The 24,663-nt window shown below is 27.1% G+C and overlaps 1 protein-coding gene across 9 annotated transcripts in view; it reads right to left on the bottom strand.

The window, feature by feature from the left end:
- The window catches only part of Ssdp (Sequence-specific single-stranded DNA-binding protein), a 165,530-nt gene that overhangs the window by 93,959 nt on the left and 46,908 nt on the right, over window positions 1-24,663 (bottom strand). For 5 of the 9 annotated variants that reach the window (XM_075363510.1, XM_075363513.1, XM_075363509.1 and 2 more), the window contains 2 exons: window positions 17,217-17,315; window positions 3,217-3,294 (listed from right to left, as the gene is read on the bottom strand). In XM_075363510.1, coding sequence (XP_075219625.1) covers window positions 3,217-3,294; window positions 17,217-17,315 — 177 coding nt within the window. The remainder of the gene's footprint in view (window positions 1-3,216; window positions 3,295-17,216; window positions 17,316-24,663) is intronic. The other 4 variants (XM_075363516.1, XM_075363518.1, XM_075363515.1 and 1 more) reach the window with 1 other exon arrangement.

Below are 24,663 nucleotides of genomic sequence, written 5' to 3'. Positions count from 1 at the left end.
CCAAGAGTCAAAATGGCGATCAAGGGACACCATTTTCAAACAACACAAGATATCCAAAAAGCTGTGACAAGGGTCTTGGAGGATATTACAGAAGATGAGTTCCAGAAATGTTACCATCAGTGGCAGAAGCGCTGGAATAAGTGTGTGCAATCAGAGGGGAACTACTTTGAAGGAGACAACACTAAACATGACTAAAACGGTAAGCAACATTTTTTTTCACATTAGTCTCATTACTTTATTGTCGCACCTCGTATGTATTGGTAGCCTTCTGGATGCTTAGTTTATCATTGGTATTTGAAAAGATCACATTAATTTTGGTATGGTTGGCAATTTTTAACTTGTGGAATAAATGGAACAAAGAATTTGCATTTAATTGTGCTTTAAAAATGGAATAAAGTGCTGCATTGGAAATGTTAAATGCTGCATTGGAAATGTTTTTTGGTGACTCTTCTATGAATAAAACAAGCGGTAAACGTTTCTGGGATGGCCATTAAGACATTGAAGATGATGAACACCATGGACGTTGTAGCACATCAACAACTGATGACATCAAAAAATGTCATCAATTTTTGGCATGATCGCTGAATAGTAAGTCAATAACGTTTACTACCTGGAAGTTCTATACTATTTGCATACAGCAATCTGAAGAAAATACCCGGATTTGTGGCAAAACAATTAATGGCAATTGCACCACAATAATGCATCTGCTCACACTTCACTGCTTGTTCGTGGCTTTTTGGCCAAAAGAAACATTGTTATGATGCCTCAGCCTCCTCCATTTCACTGAACATGACTCCCTGTGACTTCTCCCTATTCCCCAAACTGAAAAGAATCATGAAATATGACAGTTTGCCAATACTGAAGAAAAAAAGACAAAATTGCTGAAGGAGCTCAATGCCATACTGGAAATTGTGTTCCAGAGGTGCATCAAAGATTGGAGAAACCGCTCCCACAAATGTATAATATCTGAAAAGAAGTACTTTGAAGATGAAAAAATCAATATTGATAAACAAAATTTTTTTGAGAAAAACTAAAATTCCACAAATTCTTTTAACCTCTTACACTTATAGCATAAACCAGATAACATACTTCATGTTTCAACATACTTATTTTTCTTGTAAACTACCTTTGAATCCATTATTTTTGCATATATATTTTTATATATGTAATAATTTTTCCAAATGCTTTGATTATTTGAACAATACAGTTACTTATTCTGAAACTTCCACATTCTTTCCTATATTTATTGTGGAATATTTATTATTTATCAAAGAGTCAACCACATCAGCAGTTTGAAAATGACCACTTCTATTCACCAAAATTCTTATTCTTGTAGACCGTATCTGAACTTAAATGATCTTAGTATAAAAGAAAAAAAATTTAGGAAAAGCAGTAAGTCCAGCTTTATTTAACACCTATCTCATGAAAGTTATTAGTTTGATTTTTATTTTATGTAACCATTGGATAGGAAACAAAGTCCCTGGACAATACCACTACAGGAAATGTCACAAACCAAAAAGTGGTTTTCTTCTGCCAGCTACTATGTTGATGTCATAAATAAAGCCGAGACAGCATCTGAATCAATTCTCATGGTACCTATCTAAGGATTGGATGAAATATAACAAAATAAAAGAAGAGGAAATACTTATTAACCCACACAGGTGTTGCCAATGATTAACATGACTAAGAGTAGTTTACAATATTGCCTAGGACTATTTTAGAAATGACACATCAATTGTATATATAAATTTTACAACAAATAATGATAGAAGTTTCTAGACCTTATAACAAGGTATTAAGACATTCTGACAGATCACATACACTCTCAGCACTGGATATCCCCACTCCCAACAGTTTGTGTAACAGCTCAATTATCACCTTAAGCTATATTAATTACATCTTGTTATAGAGACATAGGTTTTGCAATTTCTATGTTTTCTACTTAAGAAAGAGAATTATGTGTTTGTTTTGCCAAATTTGATTCTGTAATTTCAGTTACTACATGCATTTCAGCACTTATGCTAGAGTGACTGAATGAAAAAAATAAAGCGTTAGCAGCATAATCAGCATAAACAAAAAACCAGAATCTTTTTTTATAATTATCACCTAGAAGACTATCTCAATCAGAAGAAAATATGTACGAACTTGAAAGACTTATCACATAAGTGTCCTAACAGAACCACCCCAAGGTACCATTACAGATGCGAATTTAAAAAAAAACATTTCTTGAAATTCTAGATAAAAGGATTCATATACATAAGTTTCAATTGTTGCACATCAAACTAGAAGATACAAAAGAAAAATATTTCCAGTATGCTACTTATAATATAATTTTAACAGATAAATCTGCTATTCAATTAAATGGATACATAAATTTTAACAAAGAAAGCAACGCAATATTTTAAGATAATATTTTATTTTGTTAACAATTTTTTTTTTTTGAACAGGGCCTTTCTTCAAAACCTACCAAAATATATTAATGGAAATATTTTTCCATTTTAAATAATTATTGTTTTCCTTGACCACATTAATACCAAACAGTAAAAGATTATTACAAATTAAAAATTAAATTTAATAATATTATTATAACTTGTCTTGAAGTGTTCCAAGATGCAGAGAAACAAAATTTTTTCTTTATAATGCAAAATTAGGAATTAACACGTCACCAATAACAAATGAATAGGACACTAAAGGGTAGAAGAAGAAAAAAAAGAAAAGTTGATAAAGAAAAGGAAATCAAGTGGCACGAATTACTTTTCTTAGTGTAAAAACAAGCACTATGACTATAAAAAATTTTTACATTTTTAAAACAGTTATCCATAAATTTAGAAGTACTGTAATCTTTATCAGGTTTTCATGAATGTAACTTAATAAGAGAATTTCCTTTAAATTACACAAAATTATTATATCACTTCAAATAAAAATCACTAGAATAAGAGTAACAAAAAAAATCTCTATTTTTTTTACAACTGAAAAAGAATTTCTATTAAGATGTAATGAATATTATGACGTAAATTATTTGCCCAAAGAAATTTTAACAGAAAATTAATTAACAAAAAATACTTTATGTACTTTCTCAAAAATGTCCATTAATATTATGCATTTGCATACCTAAATAGAAACTGAATGCTAATTGACACAAATTACCCTATTGATCATAAAAATATTCATTCTCAAATAACCTTACACATTAAATTACAAAAACAATAAACTGACCCCGTTGAATTCACTTCCTAGTTGAGGCATTCTCACACCAGGACGAGGTCCGGCAGGATATCTTGGCCCCATAAATGGCTGTAACATCAGATTGGTAATAATTAACAAAAATAAAAAATTTCGTCACTTCAACACAGAAATAGATTAATGATAGTAAGATGAAAGAAAAAAATATTCCATTTTTGATTTCACAAAAAAAATTACTTGTGCAAAAAAAATATTTATATTATATCCCAAAACCAACTGACTGATCAATATTATCTGTGCACTGAATAAATAAATATATTTAACAAAAATAATAATAATAATTCACAACTATTTGTCTAAACACAACTGCTTGATTTAAATATGAAGCAAAGTATAATAAAAATAATCCAGTCAAGTCAATCAATTCTCAGATATATCAAATTAATAGTACAAGAAAAACTTAAAAACTACAAAATACACCAATCAACTTTGAGCCAGCGTATAAATACTACATTTTTTTAAATGCTTAATTTACATAACACATACAAAAATTGTATATAATACGTAATGCAAAAGACATGCAGCATATTAAAAAAAATAGCCAGACTCAAAATGCAGTTCAGCCATTCTCTACAACTACCATTCCATTTATCTCATAATGAAACTAAAAATATTAAAAAAAGGAAATGAAACATTAATATAAAAGTACACTGCAAACTAATTACAGAAAAATAAATATTTATATACATCTTTACTCAAGAGTAAATTCACACTCCCTTTGATACACTATTAATAGATGTGCCAAGTATAATTTACTATTATTATTAAACCATAAGAAAATAAAAACACACAAGCAGAGAACATGTTCATCCAGCAAAACAATTTTTATAAACATGCACCATGCGCTTCATGCTTCATGTTCCACCATGCTATGCTACAATCATACATCACATCCAACATCCACCATCCACCATCATTATTGTTAAAACAATATAATTTCTTCCAGATTTCAACTTCAACTGAAACATAATAAATTATTTAAATATATTAATCTGTAAAAAAAAAAAGAATAAAAACTTGAAAACACAGAAAAGCATTTGATAATTATTTAATTATTACTGTATATCTTAAGATAAAAAATATCAAATGAATAGTTTAATTATTCGAAAAATATCATGAACATATAAACGAAACTAATTTTCTGCTCACTAAAGAATATTTTGTTCAATACAAATGCCTAAATTCATTTTTTTGGCAATCATTAACAGAAAAAGAACATAAATAAAGATATACACATTATTTTAAAGTTGAATAAATGTTATATATCCTAATATTCGAGAATTTATAAATATAATTTTAACACAAATTTTTATAAAAGCTTAAAGTTTAATCAAAATAAAGGGGAAAATAACAATTATGGAATAGTAACACAAAACAAAAAACTGAAAAATATAATCAAGAATTATTTATCATAAAACTTTAGTAATAACAGGAAAATAAGCCATCTACCCCTTTTAGAGTCACAATGTGACGTGATGGAGTAACTGTGTAGTGCCAGAAATTAATACACATACTAGGACATTAATCTAAAAGTTAATTTTAATTATTCTCTTGTGTTTTGTTCACAAAAATTATCAATATAAAAAAGATAATCTATTACATTTAAAACAGTTCTTTGCAGGATTTACATATTTATCAGTTTAATTATGTTATTAGTACAATTAAAACTTTTAAGGTTTCAAACAGTCAAGTAATGTATAATTTTTTTTTTATTGCAAAAATAACTATTTTTTTTAAGAGCTTGATTACTTAATTCTTACGTTACTTAAAATTAATAACCACAGTTAATGATGCCAAGTTTAGTAAACTTGGTGATACTGATTTGTCCTACAGGACATCACGGTAAAACCTTTCTAAATTATTACTATTTATATTTGTTACCTTCCATAATTCATAATCCAACTACACATTCTTTTGTGAAAGTAAAAAAGTCTTTCATTGGCCTTAATTTTAAAGTTCTTACGATTCATTTTATTCATTCTTTCAATAATAACAAATATCTTACAGTAAAATAATTCTGGCTAATATTTATAGCTTGCAAACTTATTAATACTGGATTACTTATAACATAATGATCATAGAGATTAAGATTAGACTGACCTTCAAAATAAATAAGATTTATTGATTATGACAAATTTATCAACTTAAAACAAAAAGGAGATTAGGAAAAGATTTTTATGTAATAAATATTTTTTTAATTTCTCATTTAACAGATTATTAAATTTATGAACATTTTAATTTTTTTCTTATTGTTTTTTAAATCTTTGGTACCAAAATTGTTTAATTGTGTTTGCAATATATACTAGTTTTTTTTAGGCAAACTGCTGTATTGAGTTATTCAGTTAAAAAAATACATTTAGGCAACAGACTAACAAATTCTATATATCAGTTTGAATTTTATGTTTCCTGCAAGATTTTGATTAGGCTTTATTAATAACATTATTTTTTCCTTATATACAAGAATATTGGAAGTATAAAATTTATGAATTCTGTAATATGTTAGTTTACTCTTTTTGTCACCCCTATAACAGAAACATGACAAATTATTAACGTTGTACTGTGAATGTACTTCTTAATACAAACTTTGAAGTTTTAAAAGTAATTAGAATATTAATAATATTTTGACTTACAATTAATTATATTTATCAGATACCCATTATAAAAATTACATTAACATGAAATAGTTTAATATAGTTCTATTTTTGAACTCAGCTATAAAACTGAATTCAAAAGATTGAAATGAATGGAAAACAAAAAATACAAAATTAAATACACATAAATTTAAAAAAATAAATACATATGATAATTTTAAAAATTTTAAGTTTACAACTGAAATTAATCCAAATTTAAAACAATACAAGTACAGGCACAAAGTACAAAATTACTAACCTAAATAAGGGTATGATATTGATTGGGGTAATGGCATAGAAAAATATTTTTTTTGTTAACAATAAAACTGTTTTATTCATATAACAATATTGTTCAAGTAATTTGTCTCTTAACAATATAAATGAACCAATGATGAACAAAACCTTGGTAAAACTCATTAATAGTGAAATAAGATAAAAATAAGTTAAAAGAACCTACAAAATACTTTAGTTAAGTGTAGAACTGCACTCGTACTTGACATGGCTGGAACTGTAGGACCAAACAGAAGACAGCCTTTACGCGATAAATAGCTTTACAGACTACATAAGTGTACAACAGTAAACCAAAGAGAAGATGCATACAGCCTCCTTGTTAAAACAATGAACTATTTTTACAGACTCTTACTTAATGTTTGGGATATAAAACTGATTAGTGATTGATAACAAGAAATTAATACAATCATCATATCTTTTAGGTTCATAGATAAATTCTAATTATTCTTTATTTACAGCCATATTAGTACAGAGTTCATATAACTTAATATACTCCATAAACATTTCCCCCTTGTCTCATTTTGTTTTTTGTTTTTTTTTAATTTTTTGACCTAATCTGTTCATATCATTGTTCTTTAATTATAACCACAACCATTAATTTAAAGTAAGACATTCAACAGTTTACAAGAAAATTACTGTTCTTTTCATAAGTATAATTAAATAAACCAATAGTTTCATTGAACTTACAGAATTTTTTTTCAAAATAATGTCGTTTCTTTATATATAAACAATTTCAAATAAAATTAGTTAAACGTAACACTGAATATTTTTTAACTTAAAACACAAAAACAATAATTTATTTAAGTGGAACAATTTTAATCATCTAATAATACTAGAGAAATAGGAAAAATCAATCTTAAAAGGCCTACATTTCAAAATCCCACTAAGATAAATACTTGACATGGATGTGAATTTTTTTTTTAAATTAGTGTTTACAAACAAAAATATGTTATTTTAAATAACAATATCTGGTAATTTGAAAAATAAAAAAATTACCATGCAAAACGGTAACAAAATAATGCAATTTCCTTCAAGACAAATGAACGACATAAACATTGGAAATGTTCTTAATCATTAGTTTCTCAGTTCAGCCTGTTTTAAATTTATAAAACAAGTTATACTTGTACAAACAAAATTTATAATTTTGTACTAACAAAATTTATAACAGAGACCTCCATCTAATAAATTCTGGTGCATAATCATCAAAACTCAAAATGTAAATGATACACAAAATGCAATATCCCAAAGGCAGAAAACTTCTCACAAATAACGTATGGTTCTACATTTTCCTGAATTTAAACAGTTTTAATTAGTATGTATAACCTATACACAATATATTTACTTAACAGAAGGCTTGAAAACCTACACAAACACCACTAAAATTTTATGTTACAGCAACATGCAAAACTGACAAATGCAAAGCATATAATTTAGTTTGAAGTATAAAAAAATAAATTATAAATTATAATAAACATGAACTGAGATAACACAGCCAAACGGGAATGTTACATGGCTCTACAGTCTATCAATGCAGCCAAGTCAGTAAAACAAATCCCACCTCTGAATTTATAATAATCCACTAAAGAGTATAAACTTCAGTAAAGGAATTATATGAAACTGTAAGAAAGGTCAAATAACAATTTTTACATGAATATATGATTTCATTAACATCAAAATATTATGTTTAATATTTTATGTTAATATTTTATACGTTTTTAACAATGGCAAATGAAAACAGTAATTTATTAAAAGAGGTTATGCTTTACAAGAGAAATCTCCTGCTTCTGATTAAAATAATTAGATACGGCAATCTAACTGTGGGAAAGGGTACCTTGACATACCCCTACATGAGTAGGTACGACTTGATAGTAAAAATACTAAAATTTCATCTGGCTTACTCAACCTACCAAATGCAAGAAAAATTTGCCATCACCCTGCTGCATTTCATTAACTAAAAAGACAAACAAATGCAGGATAAGCGGCCAACCCTGACAAAAAGTTCCATTAACAATATTCATTACATTTGTCGTCCTACACTAATTTAGAGAATATAATTTTTTCTAATTACCACCAATCAATACTGAGCTCAGAAGATTATTTTTTTAGTATAATAATAGATTACTCTTTTATTAGAAAGTTAAAAAATACATAATTAAAAGTAAGATAACAACGGTACTTTCAGATGAATTATACAGCAATCTATTGTCAGTGAATTGATTATTTAGAGTATTTTTATTTTAATAAAATAAAAAAAAGAAAGTAAAATTTAAATTTCTTTAAGTACAAAAAGAAATGTAAAAAAAAGAACATTTTAAGTTATCAAGTCTACAATAAAATAAGAAGTTTAAAAATAAAAATAATGTATCACAAAACTTCTTATAAAACCAAGATCATAATGTCAACAAAACTCAGAAAAAATATTAAAACAGAAATAGGTGAATGCACAAGACAAGAGGACACCCATGCTAAGTGTCCTGTTTAATAATAAAGTTTGTTAGTTCAAATTTCTATAATAAAATACAAGCAAATCATGCCAGCACAGAAAAAATAAACTAAGCCAGCAAAAGGCAAGCAATGTTATTCCCATAGATAGTATAATTATTATTATTATTTTCATTATTATTAATAAATTCATTCATGTACTTAATTAATAGTTATACTTTCATTTATAAATAATTGTAATTACTTAAAAATTACTACTATATATATATATATATATATATATATAAATGTATACTTAAAAATAAATTTCAGTTTCCAAAATTATTTAATGCAAATTTGAATAAACTCTGTGATAAAAATAAATTCATTTAAAAGCAATTTTAAAAACACATAACTAAAACAATAATTCATCACTACTTAACTTTAGTTAAAAGGGGAGGAGCAAAGAACACAGTGTTGGAAAAAATGTAATTTTTCCATGTAAACTATAACCATGAGGTATATTTCTATAACAACCATCAAAAACTCATCAAACAAGTTTATAATTAAAAAAAGGTTATTACAACTGCTTGACAGAGAAATAATTAAAATTTACTACAAGAAAATCAATTCAATTAATACATAAATAAATGGACAAATAAAATGTTACAACTATTGCATGTGCAAGGGTTTAAGATTAAAATGCCTTATAAATTTTGAAATAACTATAAATAAAGCTCCATAACTCATTGGTTTTTCACACAAACCTTATGACAATCTGAACATTATTAATACATTGAATTATAAATAATAAAAAAGAAGTTCAACATATGGCCAGAAACCATTATAAAAAATTATATAGTTTCAATGAAAATGGATAACATATGATGTTCGTTTTAGTAGATGAATACAAAAATGTTTGATATCATAATGACTTAAATTAATCTTCTTAAATAATAATGATTAGCAAATGCTTACATACATTGCCATAATGCAGCATGTTAAAGTGGTTTGGATTTCATTCCTGTTACTAACTTTTTTCTATTTACTATTAAAAGCAGTCTATGCCCAATATTGGGCAAGTCCTAAATGTATCCTCATATAACCAGAAAGTTAAAAATAGCTGGAATATAACTTATTTACTATTACTAATAAATGACTATACTCTTTAAAATTAAACAATATAAGTAAGGACTAAATAAATAACATAGATGATTAGAACTATACAATGGTTAGGCCATTTACATTTCCTTATTGAGATTTTACTTAGAAGTGCAAGCTATAAGAATTTAGTGGCTGACAACCTTAGTGATCTAAATTATTACGCATCAGATGAGATTCTCTTCTGGCACATTATATTCTGATAAATACCTGATTTCCTAACTGCATTTCCTTTAGGAATTACAGTCACTGCCAAATACAAAAGAATATCACACAATCAAAAACTTGATACATACTTAACAAGAATCCATTTTTCATTTATGCAAAAACTCATGTCGAGTACTTAAGTAGCTTCAGCACATTATATTTAAATTGTAAATAAGAAGTATAAGAAGCCTGTATTTAACTGACAAGACATCTAAGGCAGTAGTTGGGCTTTTTGTACAATCTAATTGAAAACAGAGTTCACAAAAAACTCAGGTACACAGAACCATTGTCGAATTAAACAAACAGCAGAGTCTCACTGGTTACCATAAGGCTGTCTACATGGACAATTTCAAATCGGTGCAATTGATGGAGCCAGTACAGCTACCAGTAAAAAAACCTACTAGAACAGGGTACCACCTTTCTGAAGATTACTTCACCAAATACCTCCCTCATATACTACACTAATTGTATTGTGTACAAAAAGTGTAGCGGTCCCTATATAAACTGACTACAACTCAATGCTACTTAACAACATTTTGATTTCCTATGCGGTTTCTGTAGTGCATTAATCACTAAATAACAGCTAGATGTCTTCCATAATATTATGACTGAAATCAAAATTATTCCAAATCTATCAGGTAAAAAACTAACACCATTACATGAATATATTATATGCTATAAATGATAAATAAAAAAATAATAATAATAAGCCTCAATGAAAACATTTCAATAATGTAATATTACACATTTTGGAAACTGAAAATTTACTTTTTTTATTTATTTTAAACACAGAATTTATAAGAAAAAGATGAGTCTAACATCGAAAGATGAGGCAGAACCACATTAAAAATGACTATGAAAATATTTCCATACAATACTATGTACTTAATAAACAGCTACTATAATTGTAGTATAATATTATAAAGAATAAAACAATAATAAATAAACACAATGTCAAAATACAAAGAGAAGTAACAAAATGTTAATTTCACAACAGAAAATAGTACTTTTTTTTCATACCACAAAAAAAGTGCAATTTCCCCTTCCTAATGATAAAATACCCACACAAAGAATAATTTTAATTTTACTGTATTTCTAAAGATTACTTATCCAATTATAAAAATAGAAAAACCAAACAAGTACTCTGTAATCTGATTCAGCATATTGTGAAAGAATGTTTTAAGAAGAAAATTTTACGTACTTGAATTTAAAAAAAATAAAAATTTAATTAACTATTTTTAAATTTTCTTTTAACACTTCAAAAAAAAAAACAAATATAAAACTTAATACATTACTTCACTAAACACACAACATAAAATAACAGTAAGCAATTACTATTAGAATTTACCAAATTAAAAGTTGTATTGTCATTATAAAAATTAATACAATGGCATTTACTAGTCAAAAGTTTTTTTTTAAAAATAAACCTTCATATTAGATAAATATCTCATTTAAAGATTCCTCATTATATATAGAATTATATCAAAATATTTCAATAATCTTAAAAAAATTAAATATCCTTTTACACAACTTTATTTTGTCTCATCATACACGTGTAGACTCATCTTATGTATAACAAGTGTACATAACCTTTTGCCACAATTCCGGTAACTGCAGTTAGCAATGTATTCATTAACTAATAACACAGAAAGAAGAGAAAAATGAAACGAAACATTATGAACACCAATTTAATACTAAAAAAAAAAAAAATAAATAAAAAAAAATCATCCGATAGTATAATGTTTTCTGTGTACATAAAAAATATGCATGTTTACTGGAACTTCAAGTACAAAACCATAACTAATGTATTTTAGAGTGAAATACATATAGGGTGTATCATGAAGTTCTCCCGGGACTTTCATAACCTATTCTACTTTTACTATTTTACTTGTGAAAATAATGGGAAAAGATCATAAAAACTTGACCTAAAATGCTTTGTTTATGAGTTACAACTAGTAAGATTTGAGTTACCCGGTGAAATGAGGTCATACTGAAATTTTTGCAACATTAATTAAGGGGCAGAATAAATAATTTCTTATGGTTTTTGACCTGAAAAATCAAATAAAATCGGTCACAAAACCATGCCTGTAATAATTTTTGAGAAATCTGGAGTGAAAACAAATAAATTGGGTTATAAACTCATGTTCTTTATGTTTGACATACAACTTTGTTAAATGAGTAAAAGCACATAGAACTTTTAAACAAAACTTTTAGAAAATTTAATTTTTAACAAAATGATGTAAGAAGTTGAATAAAACAAAGAAACATTAGAAAAATTCAAATTTTATTTAGGAACAGTACACCAAAACCAAAGTGCACTTTATGCACCAAACACATTTTTTGGCATGCACTATAGAAATACTGCTTTTGTTGCTCTTTTTAGTTCTTCAGGGCTGTCCCTAAGTTGCTTAGCTGCCATCCATAATGCAGACAATTAATTTCTCATGAGAATATATTTTTGTTTTGTGTATTACTTTATTATAGTTTTCATCCCAGATTTCTCAAAAACTACTGCAGATACGGTTCTGGGACCTATTTTATTCAATTTTCAGGTCAAACACCAAGAGAAATCATAAGTCTGTCCATTAATCAATGTCATAAAAATTTCAGTAAGACCTCATTTCACAAAGGTAGCTGAAATCAAAGCAAAATTTTTCACTAGTCACTAACCATAACTCGCAAAGGAAGCATTTAGAACATATGTTTATATAAACTTTTTTCGTTATTTTAACATTAGAATAGGTTATGAAAGTCCCAGGAGAACTTCATAATACATTTGTATATAAAGAAAATTATCACATAAATTATTTTTGCAAACCTGTCACCACTGTAAAAAAAAAGAAAAAGGTCTTTCAGATTAAGATAATGAACACGATTTTTAAAGCAACCTTTTCTATTTAAATCAGGAAAGTTACTACAAGAGCCAAGAAAAAATTACAAATCAGCCTAGATTGAAAACTACCTTATAAGTTATAAGTACCGTTATTTTTCACTGTGAAACAGCAATGATTCAGAGAAATCACCTCCAAACAGAAAAACGGGGAACACAAGCATTTTGAATCCTAAGAGAAAAAAATAAAATCTCACATGTAATAGAAACTAAATCGTGAGTAAAAATAAAAACAGGTTGGATATGTTCTAAAAATGGTCAAATACATTATTTAATAGATAATTTCTTTAACAACACATTTCGCATTAAGTTATTAAACTGCATAATCTCCTGATCATTCAATCACATTTGCAAAGCCTAAAGGTAGCACCAATCGTGAGATAAACATGGGTATAAGATAAGGATAAAATGCCAACAACCAAATCCATGTTTAACAAACCAGCATCTCCCATAACCTCCAAAGATAAAGAAAGCTAAAGTTTACATCTGAACAGGTAACTCTACATGCTGCCGGATGTGCTTGGCAACATTAGAAAGCTTAAAAATGAATTTTAAAAATTAAATAAAAATGGCATAATTTCCAAACCATTAAAAAAAATGTTTATAAATACTGAAATATTTTTTATATCTAAAAACATAATTTTACTGTGCAATCAAGTGAGTAACGATTAAAATGAATCCATCACTAGTACAAACCATTCTGAAAGCCAGTAATGAACATTTACTACATGAGAAGATAAATTTAGCAACATACTACTTAAAATCTGCAGGATTAAATTTAATAAATTATTTGTTCATTACATATCAAACACAATTTTCAGCAAGAAAATAAGGTAGCCTATTTGCATAATACACCTCCATTATTCCTAACTTAATAATTAAAAGTACCTGTAAAAACTCAATCTGTTAAGAATTCTACAAGAAAATAAACCAAATACTATTTCAATGAAATTTTTACTGTTGCCATTATCAAAAAACTAAATTGACCGAAATCTGAATTACAAAAAGTTTACTAATACCCCAAAATCATTTAATATTTACTGCAGGTCTGAAAACACAAGGACTATCTTCAACGAAAACAACAACCGGCTTTACACCTTAAAAAGATCTACCTGGAATAACCCATTTCCTTCAGATTCTTAAACTTTTTACTTTCTGTTACAATTACTACTTTCATTAACTTACAGGTAAAGAAAACAACACGATGCAGTATATTAAAAAAATCCTTTACACTAAAAAAAGGTTAGGGTAGACTAATATATAAAGAAAGTAAAATAATTACAAATAAAGCAAAAATAATTTTAATATTAAAAAAAAAATAGAACAATATTTTAAAACTTAAGTCATAGTCACCTGGTTATACTAATATCATGATTCAACAAGAAATAATTCAACAAACTTCATTATAGCTATTTAAAAGTTAATATATTAAATTTTAAATGAATGAATCAAATAATTATGATTATAAAGGCATTTGTTATTAAATACACAATAGTTACATCGGAAATAACAATTTCACACAACTTCCTTCAGATTTTTGTAGATATAAGATCACAAAATAGAATTTGACAAATTGTTTTATAACTATTACTTTATGAATATTCATACAAACAGTGTGGTTTTAATCATGAAGATTCCAAAATAAAAGATCAAAACAAATACACAAAATGTTATCTTACTAACTGCTGCAGCAAAAGGTTATGTTACAACTGTTGTATATAATAATTACATAATAAATTACATTGATATACAGCCAATTCTCGATTAACTGTAGTGATGGCACGTTTAGAGTGATATTGTGATTCACCACTGCTATTAAAAATTAAACACAATTATAAAATTTATTTATAATTATAAATACAATATATGGAGTTAGAAAACACCCTTATTATTTTTTAATTCTCTCAACAAGCCTCCTTAAAAATGCCAACAGAATGCTAATGGTAACAGTATATAAAGGATAAATATTAATAGCCGATAATTAAAATAAATTAAACCTCATTAAATGGTATTAAAACATTTCTTCCGATACTGTTTTTCAACTTTAACTCCTCACAAATAACAAAAAAGTAAAAAAATAATAAATTCATCTGAACTGAACTGCTTACCGGTCGCTTCAGAAATATATTTTGTGTAATTTCTTTTTAAAGATAAGTTTAAAAACTAGCTATGCTGGCAAAAATGATAAATTTAAGATATTATCCACAAATGACAAACATTTAATTCATTCATTTCAAAGAAATTATCTAAATTTCTTAATATTTCAATTATTTTACTATCCCAAGAGTTATAACAAAAGAAATAGATTTTTTAATGATCTTTAAACAAAGAAATTTTAATAAATTTTTTATTTATTCTCAAATAGTATACTGCTTTATACTAACAATAATGGTATGCGATCATATTTTTTATACAATTCTGAGGGGAAATTAACTTGGTGTCAATTAAATTACAAATTATCAGTATTTTTTCACTTTATTTTGCATATAAAAAACATATTTTAGCATTAATTATCCTGATTAATGCTATATAAGAAGTCATTTATTAAATGAGTCATTCAAACTACAAGAACCTCGTGAAGATAAAAAATTTTTCTAGTAAATAATATTTGAAAATTATAAATTATATAAGTAAATAATTGTCTAATTTTCAAGATAAGAAATATTTTTTAGGTTTTAAACTAATATGAAGACACTTAGTCATCTTCCATACAGTTTTTCCAAACATTTTATAAATTACATTTAGTTATGACCAAATTTTAACACAGTTAATCACAATACTAATTATAATAAAATAATCCTATAATAAAAAATTAAAAGAGTTTTTATGTGTAATTATGGTAGTGAATCACCTGATATAGTGTTTAATAACCAACAATGGATCCATGGATCTAGTCTTTTTATATAAATTATTAAGTTTATATTAAGCTTGCTAATTTGAGTGATCATGGCGATTTTTGTTAATAATTATATACTAAATATATCCAAATATCCAATATAATCTAAACATATCTAATTACTTAAGAAAGTAAATAAAAAATAATTAATGTTTTCAATGTCCTGTTATTTCTCACAATTTATAAAAGTTAAAGAATAGCATATTCCGACACAATAATTAAAACTGATTTAAAAGGAATCACTGATCTCTGCAGAGAGGAGGAATAGGTAGAAAAACTACCATTCAAACTACAACACCCAAAGAAACCCAGAATCGGAACTAGTACCACTACATAGCTTTCATAAAAATTATGAACGCATACCATTACAAAATTAAAATGAAATCTTGGAGTAGGAAAAACAATGTTTATTACGATTCCATAAAAAAGAAACTTTCAAATTAAAAGTTATATATTTTATACTCATTAATGATTCAAACATGACATTAAAATATATTTTGGTTTTTTGCAGCTATTCAAATTATAAATAGTAGAATTTAATTAATTCTACTTTATATTACGAACACATCGGCCCTGTTACCTCTAAATACAAGTCGGCTACAGAGTATAAGCGTTCACTCACAAAAATACATAAACAAAGAAAACATTTTACAGCTAACTACTATAATAAAAATCTGTCCTGAACAGCAATCTATACCAAGAAAATAACTATGAAATAGTTTCTTCCATCATTACTCATAGCATTCCCATTTGTACCCGCTTCAACATAATTTAAAATGAATATCAAGCTTGACATTCTTTTCCCAAAAGTGAAGTTCATATCATTGTATAATCAGTTTGTACACAACAGAAGCTATTGTATCTACCTGACACACAATGACCTATTAAACACGGACTCTCTGATACAGATTCTCCCTAGTGCTAATCACAATAGCATTAAACATTATCAAGTAACTGATAACATCCTATCAAAAACAAATAATTTTTCAGTAATTATAACAATGCATATACAAGACCCTTAATAGCAAAAACCTTTACCTATGTTCTCCTATAAATTTTAAGTGGCACCAAAGACTACGGTCATTATCTATAATAATATTATTAAGTATAATAGTCATTGTGCAATTATGCAACAGTACAACTAATCATAACTCAAAGATACGTGATCAAAACTCTAATCAATACACAGCCGCCAGCAGCATCTACTACTAAAACATTAACTAATGCCTGGCATATACTGTTTATCAAAAAAAATATTCTTTGATTGTTGAGAGATCATAAGAGAAAAAATGCAGATGTTTTCATAAAATCAAAGATATCATAAAAACTCAATTACACGGTCAGATATTTAAATTTAATATTATAATATTCAGGTAATCGAGAGTTGACTGTACTATATAATTTTTTTTTGCTACGATTAGCATTATAGCATAAATAGTTTAGCAGATGATATAGTTGCCAGACGATAGCTTTGTACCTGACTGGCCATCATTTGGCTGTGTGGTGGTGGTGGCTGAGGGTGCGGGGACGGTTGTGATGACGGGTGGGTAGGTGGAGACGGCCTCATTGTCGAGTTCTGAAAAACTTCATCTTATCAACAATTTATATACATGTAAAAAGAAGAATAAACATACACAAACGAAATACTCAGAAGATATACTACACACCCCACCTCTTGTAACATATTTTACATAATCCATTAATTATTTTACTATAAATTACTATCTACTTTATATATGTACATACAACTACAAATAGTAACGATTTAGTTTCTAATCGTGTCAGTACATGGAATGAATGAACACTACATCAACACACTGACAACAAATTACCATTATCTCATTTTAAGGAAAAGTGTTTTGTGAGAGTATGTTTTGCATGCATCCACATGCGCACACACCAATATAGACATCACGCTTTTGACACTGATAACCTCTTCATTAAACATAAGGAAAAAAGTAAGTATCCTACTTTTATTCACAGATATGAATGAATATGAAGCACCACCAAGCTGAGCACGTAAAGTGCATACCTATCTAGACGCAAACAACTGATCAAAAAGCAAAACAAAACTGGAAAAAATTAGTCAACAGAAATTTTTAAAAAAATAGGTCAATTGACACCTGAAAATACCGTAACTGACAAATATTATATATAACAGGTTTTCCAGCCTCACAAAACCGGGAAAAAGAAGGGTGCTGGGTCAGTGGTGTCACACTGGAGATAGAGAATGGTCCTAGACACAAGTATTACTTTATGCAGATGAAACAATGTTTACGTGACCCTTAATAGAAAATTTAGGCCACAAAAGGGTTTGAAGGAACTTAATACTAACAGCAAGATGGGTAAACATAAAAAGCAGAACAGATTTTTTTTATTTAAATATTAAGAGTAGCTGAAGCAGTTTGAATAACCGGTAGTAGTGATGAATGATAGAAACGATCAGGATGTATATATTAAATAGAAAGCACACAAGAAGCTAGTTATACAAAACAAAAACAGTTCTTGAAAGATTTAAGAGAGGAAATTATTCGATATAAGTGAAAGAGAAAAGTATTTATCTCGATCATATACCAAGAAAACAGTAATGATAGTGATGATGGAAGAATCAGTTAAAAGTTTTACAAAAAGAACATATTGCAAAAAGTTACCAAAAAATAAGTAATGCCTAGGAAATAAATGGCCAAGTATATTACTTATAGTAGAACACTTATTTTGCTGCCATCACATCATTGTAACTAAATTTTCTCCTATAATTAATGCAATAATTTTTAATAGTTATATAAACATATAGTGCTAGTTTATAAGACAATTTACTTATACGGGGATATCACTAAGAAACAACTGGCATAAAAATCAATTAGATATAACCATTCAATTAAATTATCAAATTAAACAAATTTGATAAAATTTTGAAAAAAATTTCAATGAAACATTTTCAAAATTAAGACAATAGATTAAATTTACTGATGGTTTATGTGAAAATTATTATTACACCCTAATGTGTTTTACCTTATTTTTGACAGCAGCAACTAGTAACATTCAATCAACATTTTAGCATATAAGCATGTGCATGCGCGGGCTCCCTCACTCACTCACATATACTTTGAGAGGGAGAGGGGAGTTTTAATGAAAATGTTGTTTGAAAGATTGTTCAAAACCAGAAGAGAACAAGAAACATGTTATAAGAGATAAAAATGGCAAGATGAATGAAAAGAATATAATCGAAGTATTAACACAATTTGAGATCACAAACTTAATAATGTTATGTAGTACTACCATACCAGAAAATAACATAAAATCAGCAAAATCTATAAGAATTTTCTAATGTAAGCACATAACGAAAATTGTTTTAAAAAACAATTTAACTACAAATGTTGGAAACAATGGTGGTATTCTAACACTAAAACAGGATGAAAGAGCAACACTGAAGATGAGATAACATATACTGTAATTACCAGAATATAAGTCAAGGTTTTTACCTAATTTTCTCCCATAAAACTAGGGGTCAACCAATATCCAGGGCTGACTTATATTTAGATTTGACCAGGTTTTAATTTGTTTTCTAGTTTATTTTCATTTCTATATTCATGATGAGGGACTTACTGCAATTTATATTTAGAGTAACAACTACTTTCAGTTATTACTATTACTTGTTACAATTAATAGAAGTACTTAATGAAAAAAGTTAGGTGGTTAAGATTTTTTGTCACAGTTTAGCTTAAAACAGTCTGGTCCAGCAACTTAGGTCTAATTAGACAGCGATCCATGTTAATATTAGATGCATCAGGGGTCATTTAACAGAAAATTTAAATTCAGAAGTTAAAAAACTAAACTCAATTTAATTATATAATACCTGATGGTATGACTTAAGTTACAGGTTTGGACATAGTTGTGAAAAAGCCTTTTAAAGATAATCTTAAACAGATTATAATTGTTAAGACACGAAACAAATCATCAGCTAACTCCTACTGAAAGAATAAAAACACCTTCCATGAGCTTTTTGTGCGAGTGAATGATTAAGTCATGAAATCTGATAACACTAGATAGCATTAGAGATAAGGATTTAAAAAGCATTCTATTAGCAACACATTAGATGGAACTGAAGATGATATTCTGTGGGAGGAAAATCAACTAATGAAAACAACATTTTATTTTCCAATTGTAACAGTGATGAAGAAGATATGTCAGTTCAAGTTCAAGTGTTCATGTGCTGTGAGTGAATTTTTGTGAAATAGTGAATTTTTTAATGCAATTTTTTGTCATGAAAAACAATTTGAATAAAAATTTAAAAATTGCAATCATTATTTACTTTAAAATATCTCTTACTAATAATTTTGAACACAATTTTACATATGTTATTTAGATATTAAATTTAAGCAAATATGTATAATACTATAAAATAGAATAATACAATACTAATATAATAGTATAATAAGAAGTATGTAATTATGTATAATAAATTTCAAAATTAATCTCTTCTTGGTGGTAAAATTTTATTTGGTGGAAAAAAATTTCTACCATCTTTTTCCTGAAAATTAAATTAAAAAATGGGGGGTCGACCTATACTCCAAGCAAATATGGTAATTACAAGCTGCAACAAAGAAATTTTGTTGGCATCATAGAACCCTCATACACATCATATAATCTAATTCTAATACTATTTTGCTGTTTTTCATTTTTCCCCTAAATATGCTAAACCACAGCTATTTCTTGCCATCAAGTACATTTTTATCTCATTTACTGAACAAATATTCTAGAAAGAAACTTAGTCTAAAAAGAAAATAGTCTCGTTTTGAGAATGGATCTTCCTTCTAACTACTGATAGATATGGTTATAAAATAATCATACTTTCAATTGCATTTTATTTTGGAGACATTCTACGATGAAAAAACCTAAAATACCAATTAAAATATGCAAAGTCTGTGATAATACTTGATTTAATCTAAATCAGACAATAAAAACAACTGCAAAGAACGAAAGAAAAAAATAACCTGACTTGGTAAAAGAACAAAATAAAAGCTAATTGTAAATTAAACATAATCATACATCAAACAGCAAAAGATACATTAATAACATTAAATCATGAACAATACCCATTAAGTAAGGTCAATATGTAATAAATTAAAACAGATTCACAACGTAACAGAGCAAACTGAATTTTACAAATTTTATAAAACTGTATACTTAGCTTTAAAAATGTATTAACTCTTAGTAACTCAAAGCAGAAGAAAAATACATTTAATGAAGGGCATCAGTGAATAACATACCACATGGGACAATTTTTTCAAGGTTGTGGAATAGGCTAAATGCTTGATGAAAAGAACTAGAACAGAATTAAAATACTGTATGACACAACAAAATGGTCTGATGAAAAAAATAATTCCACAATAAGAATCATTTCCAAATTTTTTATCAATTCAAAAGATTAACAGCAACATAAGACTAAACACAACTACTGGATCACAGCAAGATTGTCAGTGTGTTAATGAGATCAGCAACCTTTATGAAATGATTGTATAACATCTAATGCTCAAACACACAATTTGGTACATGTTTACCAAACATACTGATCTCGCCTCAATGTTAACAACACATAAAATACAAAAATTATATGAATGTGGTGTGGATTAGTACGTACACAAATGTAAAAAGTGAAAATATCAGTAGCCCATCTCACTCAAAAGATTTTCTAATAAATTTACAGCCACACATCTTTAAAATTCAAATACACACTAAAATTAAAAACATAAAATTATTAAACTAAACAGACAATTTACAGTATACTGAATACACTGAAGTCAAGGTGGGGTGCTTATGAACTAAAAACAAACCATTTAAACAAATACTGGTAGTACTTAAATTAAGAACTGTCACAACATACTTTAGCAATTCCTGGTGATTTATCTATTTTACAGCTATTATGTAATTTAATAATTTATTTTTATCAGCTACTGTAGCAAAACACCTAATGTAATATTCAATTAATTAAGTGATCCTTTAAAACAATTCAACAACCAACAAAAATAAAAGTCAAATTTCTCAATGAAATAACTTTTTCTAAAAAAAATACACATATCTTTAACTAATAAGATATTTCAATATAGCAAATTTAGTCACTAAAATATAAAAAAATTTACATGATTACATATTTGATAGAAAGAAAGAATCCATATGATAAAAAATTAAATTCCACTTTATAAAACTTTTCCTGCTTTTTTCATACACTAGCACATATCCACTCAGAGTGGTGTCATTGCTCTACAGACAGTACCTATGATGTTTCAGTGTACATTCAATTTATTATCGTTATATTAATGCACGACAGCTCTATGATACGCCAGTACAATGTGATGAGCACTGAACATATATGAAAAACCCGTTTTTCATTTTGTCTACAAAGAAGCAGAACTATCAACTATCATATAAATAATACAAATAAAACACACATGACATTCACTTGAGAAATTTTAAACAGCAAATGTTCTCATACTTAATAAAAATTATTTAAATGTTTTTAGAAAGCCCAGGAATTTTAATGTACACACCTTATTATAGAAGAAATGTCGAAAATATACTAAAAACTGTAACCATCAATCTAACACAGCTGACAATTAAAAAATAATAAACAAATTAATGCATCAAAAACTAGATCCAGGATCAGATACTAAAATAATGTGACACTTCTTTATTTACAGTCGCTTAATGAAATATCATGTGTGAAGTACACAAAACTAAAACATCATATAATTTTAAACAAACATCAAGATATATTTCACTGACTTTTGATAACAAAGATGTACAACCCTTATTAATAAAATAATGCTAACATTTAAATAGCATGCAACATTCCTTAGTCATCGTATTAACCGTTCTTTTCGTTCATTTCATTTTTCTTGCATAATTGCATCAAAATGTGTATATAGAAGAGTATACATTCATTTATATGCGCGCGCGCACGCATGCACACACACACACACAAATATAACGTATACATATGATTGATATTATATTACATTCATATATATATATATATATATATATATATGTGTGTGTGTGTGTGTGTGTGTGTGTGTGTGTGTGTGTGTGTGTGTGTGTGTGTGTGTGTGTGTATGTAATGTGTATATGTTTCTTAATAAGACTAAAGCTACAATATATGCAACAAACAATATAGTAATAAAGAATAAGACCAAACAATACACACATCATCTCCATATTGATACTAAGATGACCGACTGGCATGAGTTTTGGTAAAGAATTTTAATTACACCTGAGTAAGCCTCAGTAGAATTCAATCGATAAGCCTGCTAGTATAGAAATTTTAATACTGCTACTTCTAGGATTAAACACTTCCAATTAAATATATTACAGCAAATAAAGATACGCTTTACAACTTGAATGAATGTCATCAGCATAATTTGTATTTTGAAAAGAATTATTAGACGCAAATGAACAATACAAAATTATTAAAAAATATTTCATTAATGTAATTAAGCGACAAGATCTCATTTGTATTTGAAAGTCAGAGCTTCCAGCAAACTATTTTTATTAAATTATACTAAAGCTTACATGCTGTTCATGCTTGTATGAAATAACATAATGCAGTCATCTTAGTATGATGTACACACATAAAAAACCACATAGAGCACAATTTCACAAATATACATAGCATCTGGGAATGAGTATGAAATTATATATATATATATATATATATATATTTAAGCACGCACGTGTGTATATATGTGCGTGCGTGCATGCACACACACACATACACGCATATATGAACATACACACATACGCACACACACATTTAAGCTTATATAAATAAGTGCACTGGAACCCATACACTTAAAAATCTCACCCCTATATATTTACACATTCACCGATACTATATGAACTACATAAGGTTGTTCAAAATTAAACAAAATCTTTATTCATTCGCATAAATAATAATTATAATAGTAGAATTTAAAAAATAATATTGCATTATACAACTGGCACCTAAACACAGAAATAAAATTTTTTGGAAAATAAAAACAAAAATTTACTTTAAATTAAAACTTTTCCTTATCTCATTTTAACCCATTTAGCCAAAGCAACATTAGAGATACAGGCATCATCAGGTCTTGATACCACTTAGTACCAGTAGGCTGGATGAATGAACACTGCAACAAGCTCTGCTAAAGAAGCAGTAATAAAACAGGCATTGCATATCGGCATAACACAATCCCTTCTTTTCTTTATTTCTTTGACATTCAAACAGATATATAGATGTACAATAATAAATAACATATAATTCACAGCACTGGCTCAAAATTGTATAAAAGTGCATTAGTAGTTTTATCTTTTAAAAAATATAGAACTGATAGCATTATTTCATTCACTGTGTCATTCTAATAACAAACAAAATATTTTTCATTGACAGTTATTATTACATGAATTAACAGACAATATATTAAGTTCAGTATTTTATAATAATAACTACACATATTGACTAAATAATATTTAAAAAAAGTATAATTAAAAAATCTATATACTATGTACTCATCTTAACACAGTCATACCTTGACACTTGTGATTTTACAAGTCCTGGGATTCAAATTTACATAATTATTTTTTATACGTATTTTCAGGAGAAAAAATACATTTTCCATTTCTTTTTACAGTATAACATAGTTAAGTGAAAAAACAAAATAAAAAGCGTAGATAAACTTATAACAGAATATCACAAAATGTAAATTGCAATTATTATAATACGCTACGGCTTAAAATTTGCAATTTATAAGAATAAAGATACCTTAATACCATAAATTCTCAACATAGGTCGGTCCAGCAATAATAAAGCAGTTGAAATTGATCAATACACATTTTGAACTATAATACTAAACTATAACTTTGTTTAACAGAGTTAATCTTACTGGATT

This window comes from Lycorma delicatula, chromosome 4 (genome assembly GCF_047948215.1).
Source record: "Lycorma delicatula isolate Av1 chromosome 4, ASM4794821v1, whole genome shotgun sequence".
NCBI classification, from domain to species: domain Eukaryota; kingdom Metazoa; phylum Arthropoda; class Insecta; order Hemiptera; family Fulgoridae; genus Lycorma; species Lycorma delicatula.
The sequence above is the reverse complement of the archived record's forward strand: the minus strand, read 5'-3'. Positions and strand labels throughout refer to the sequence as shown.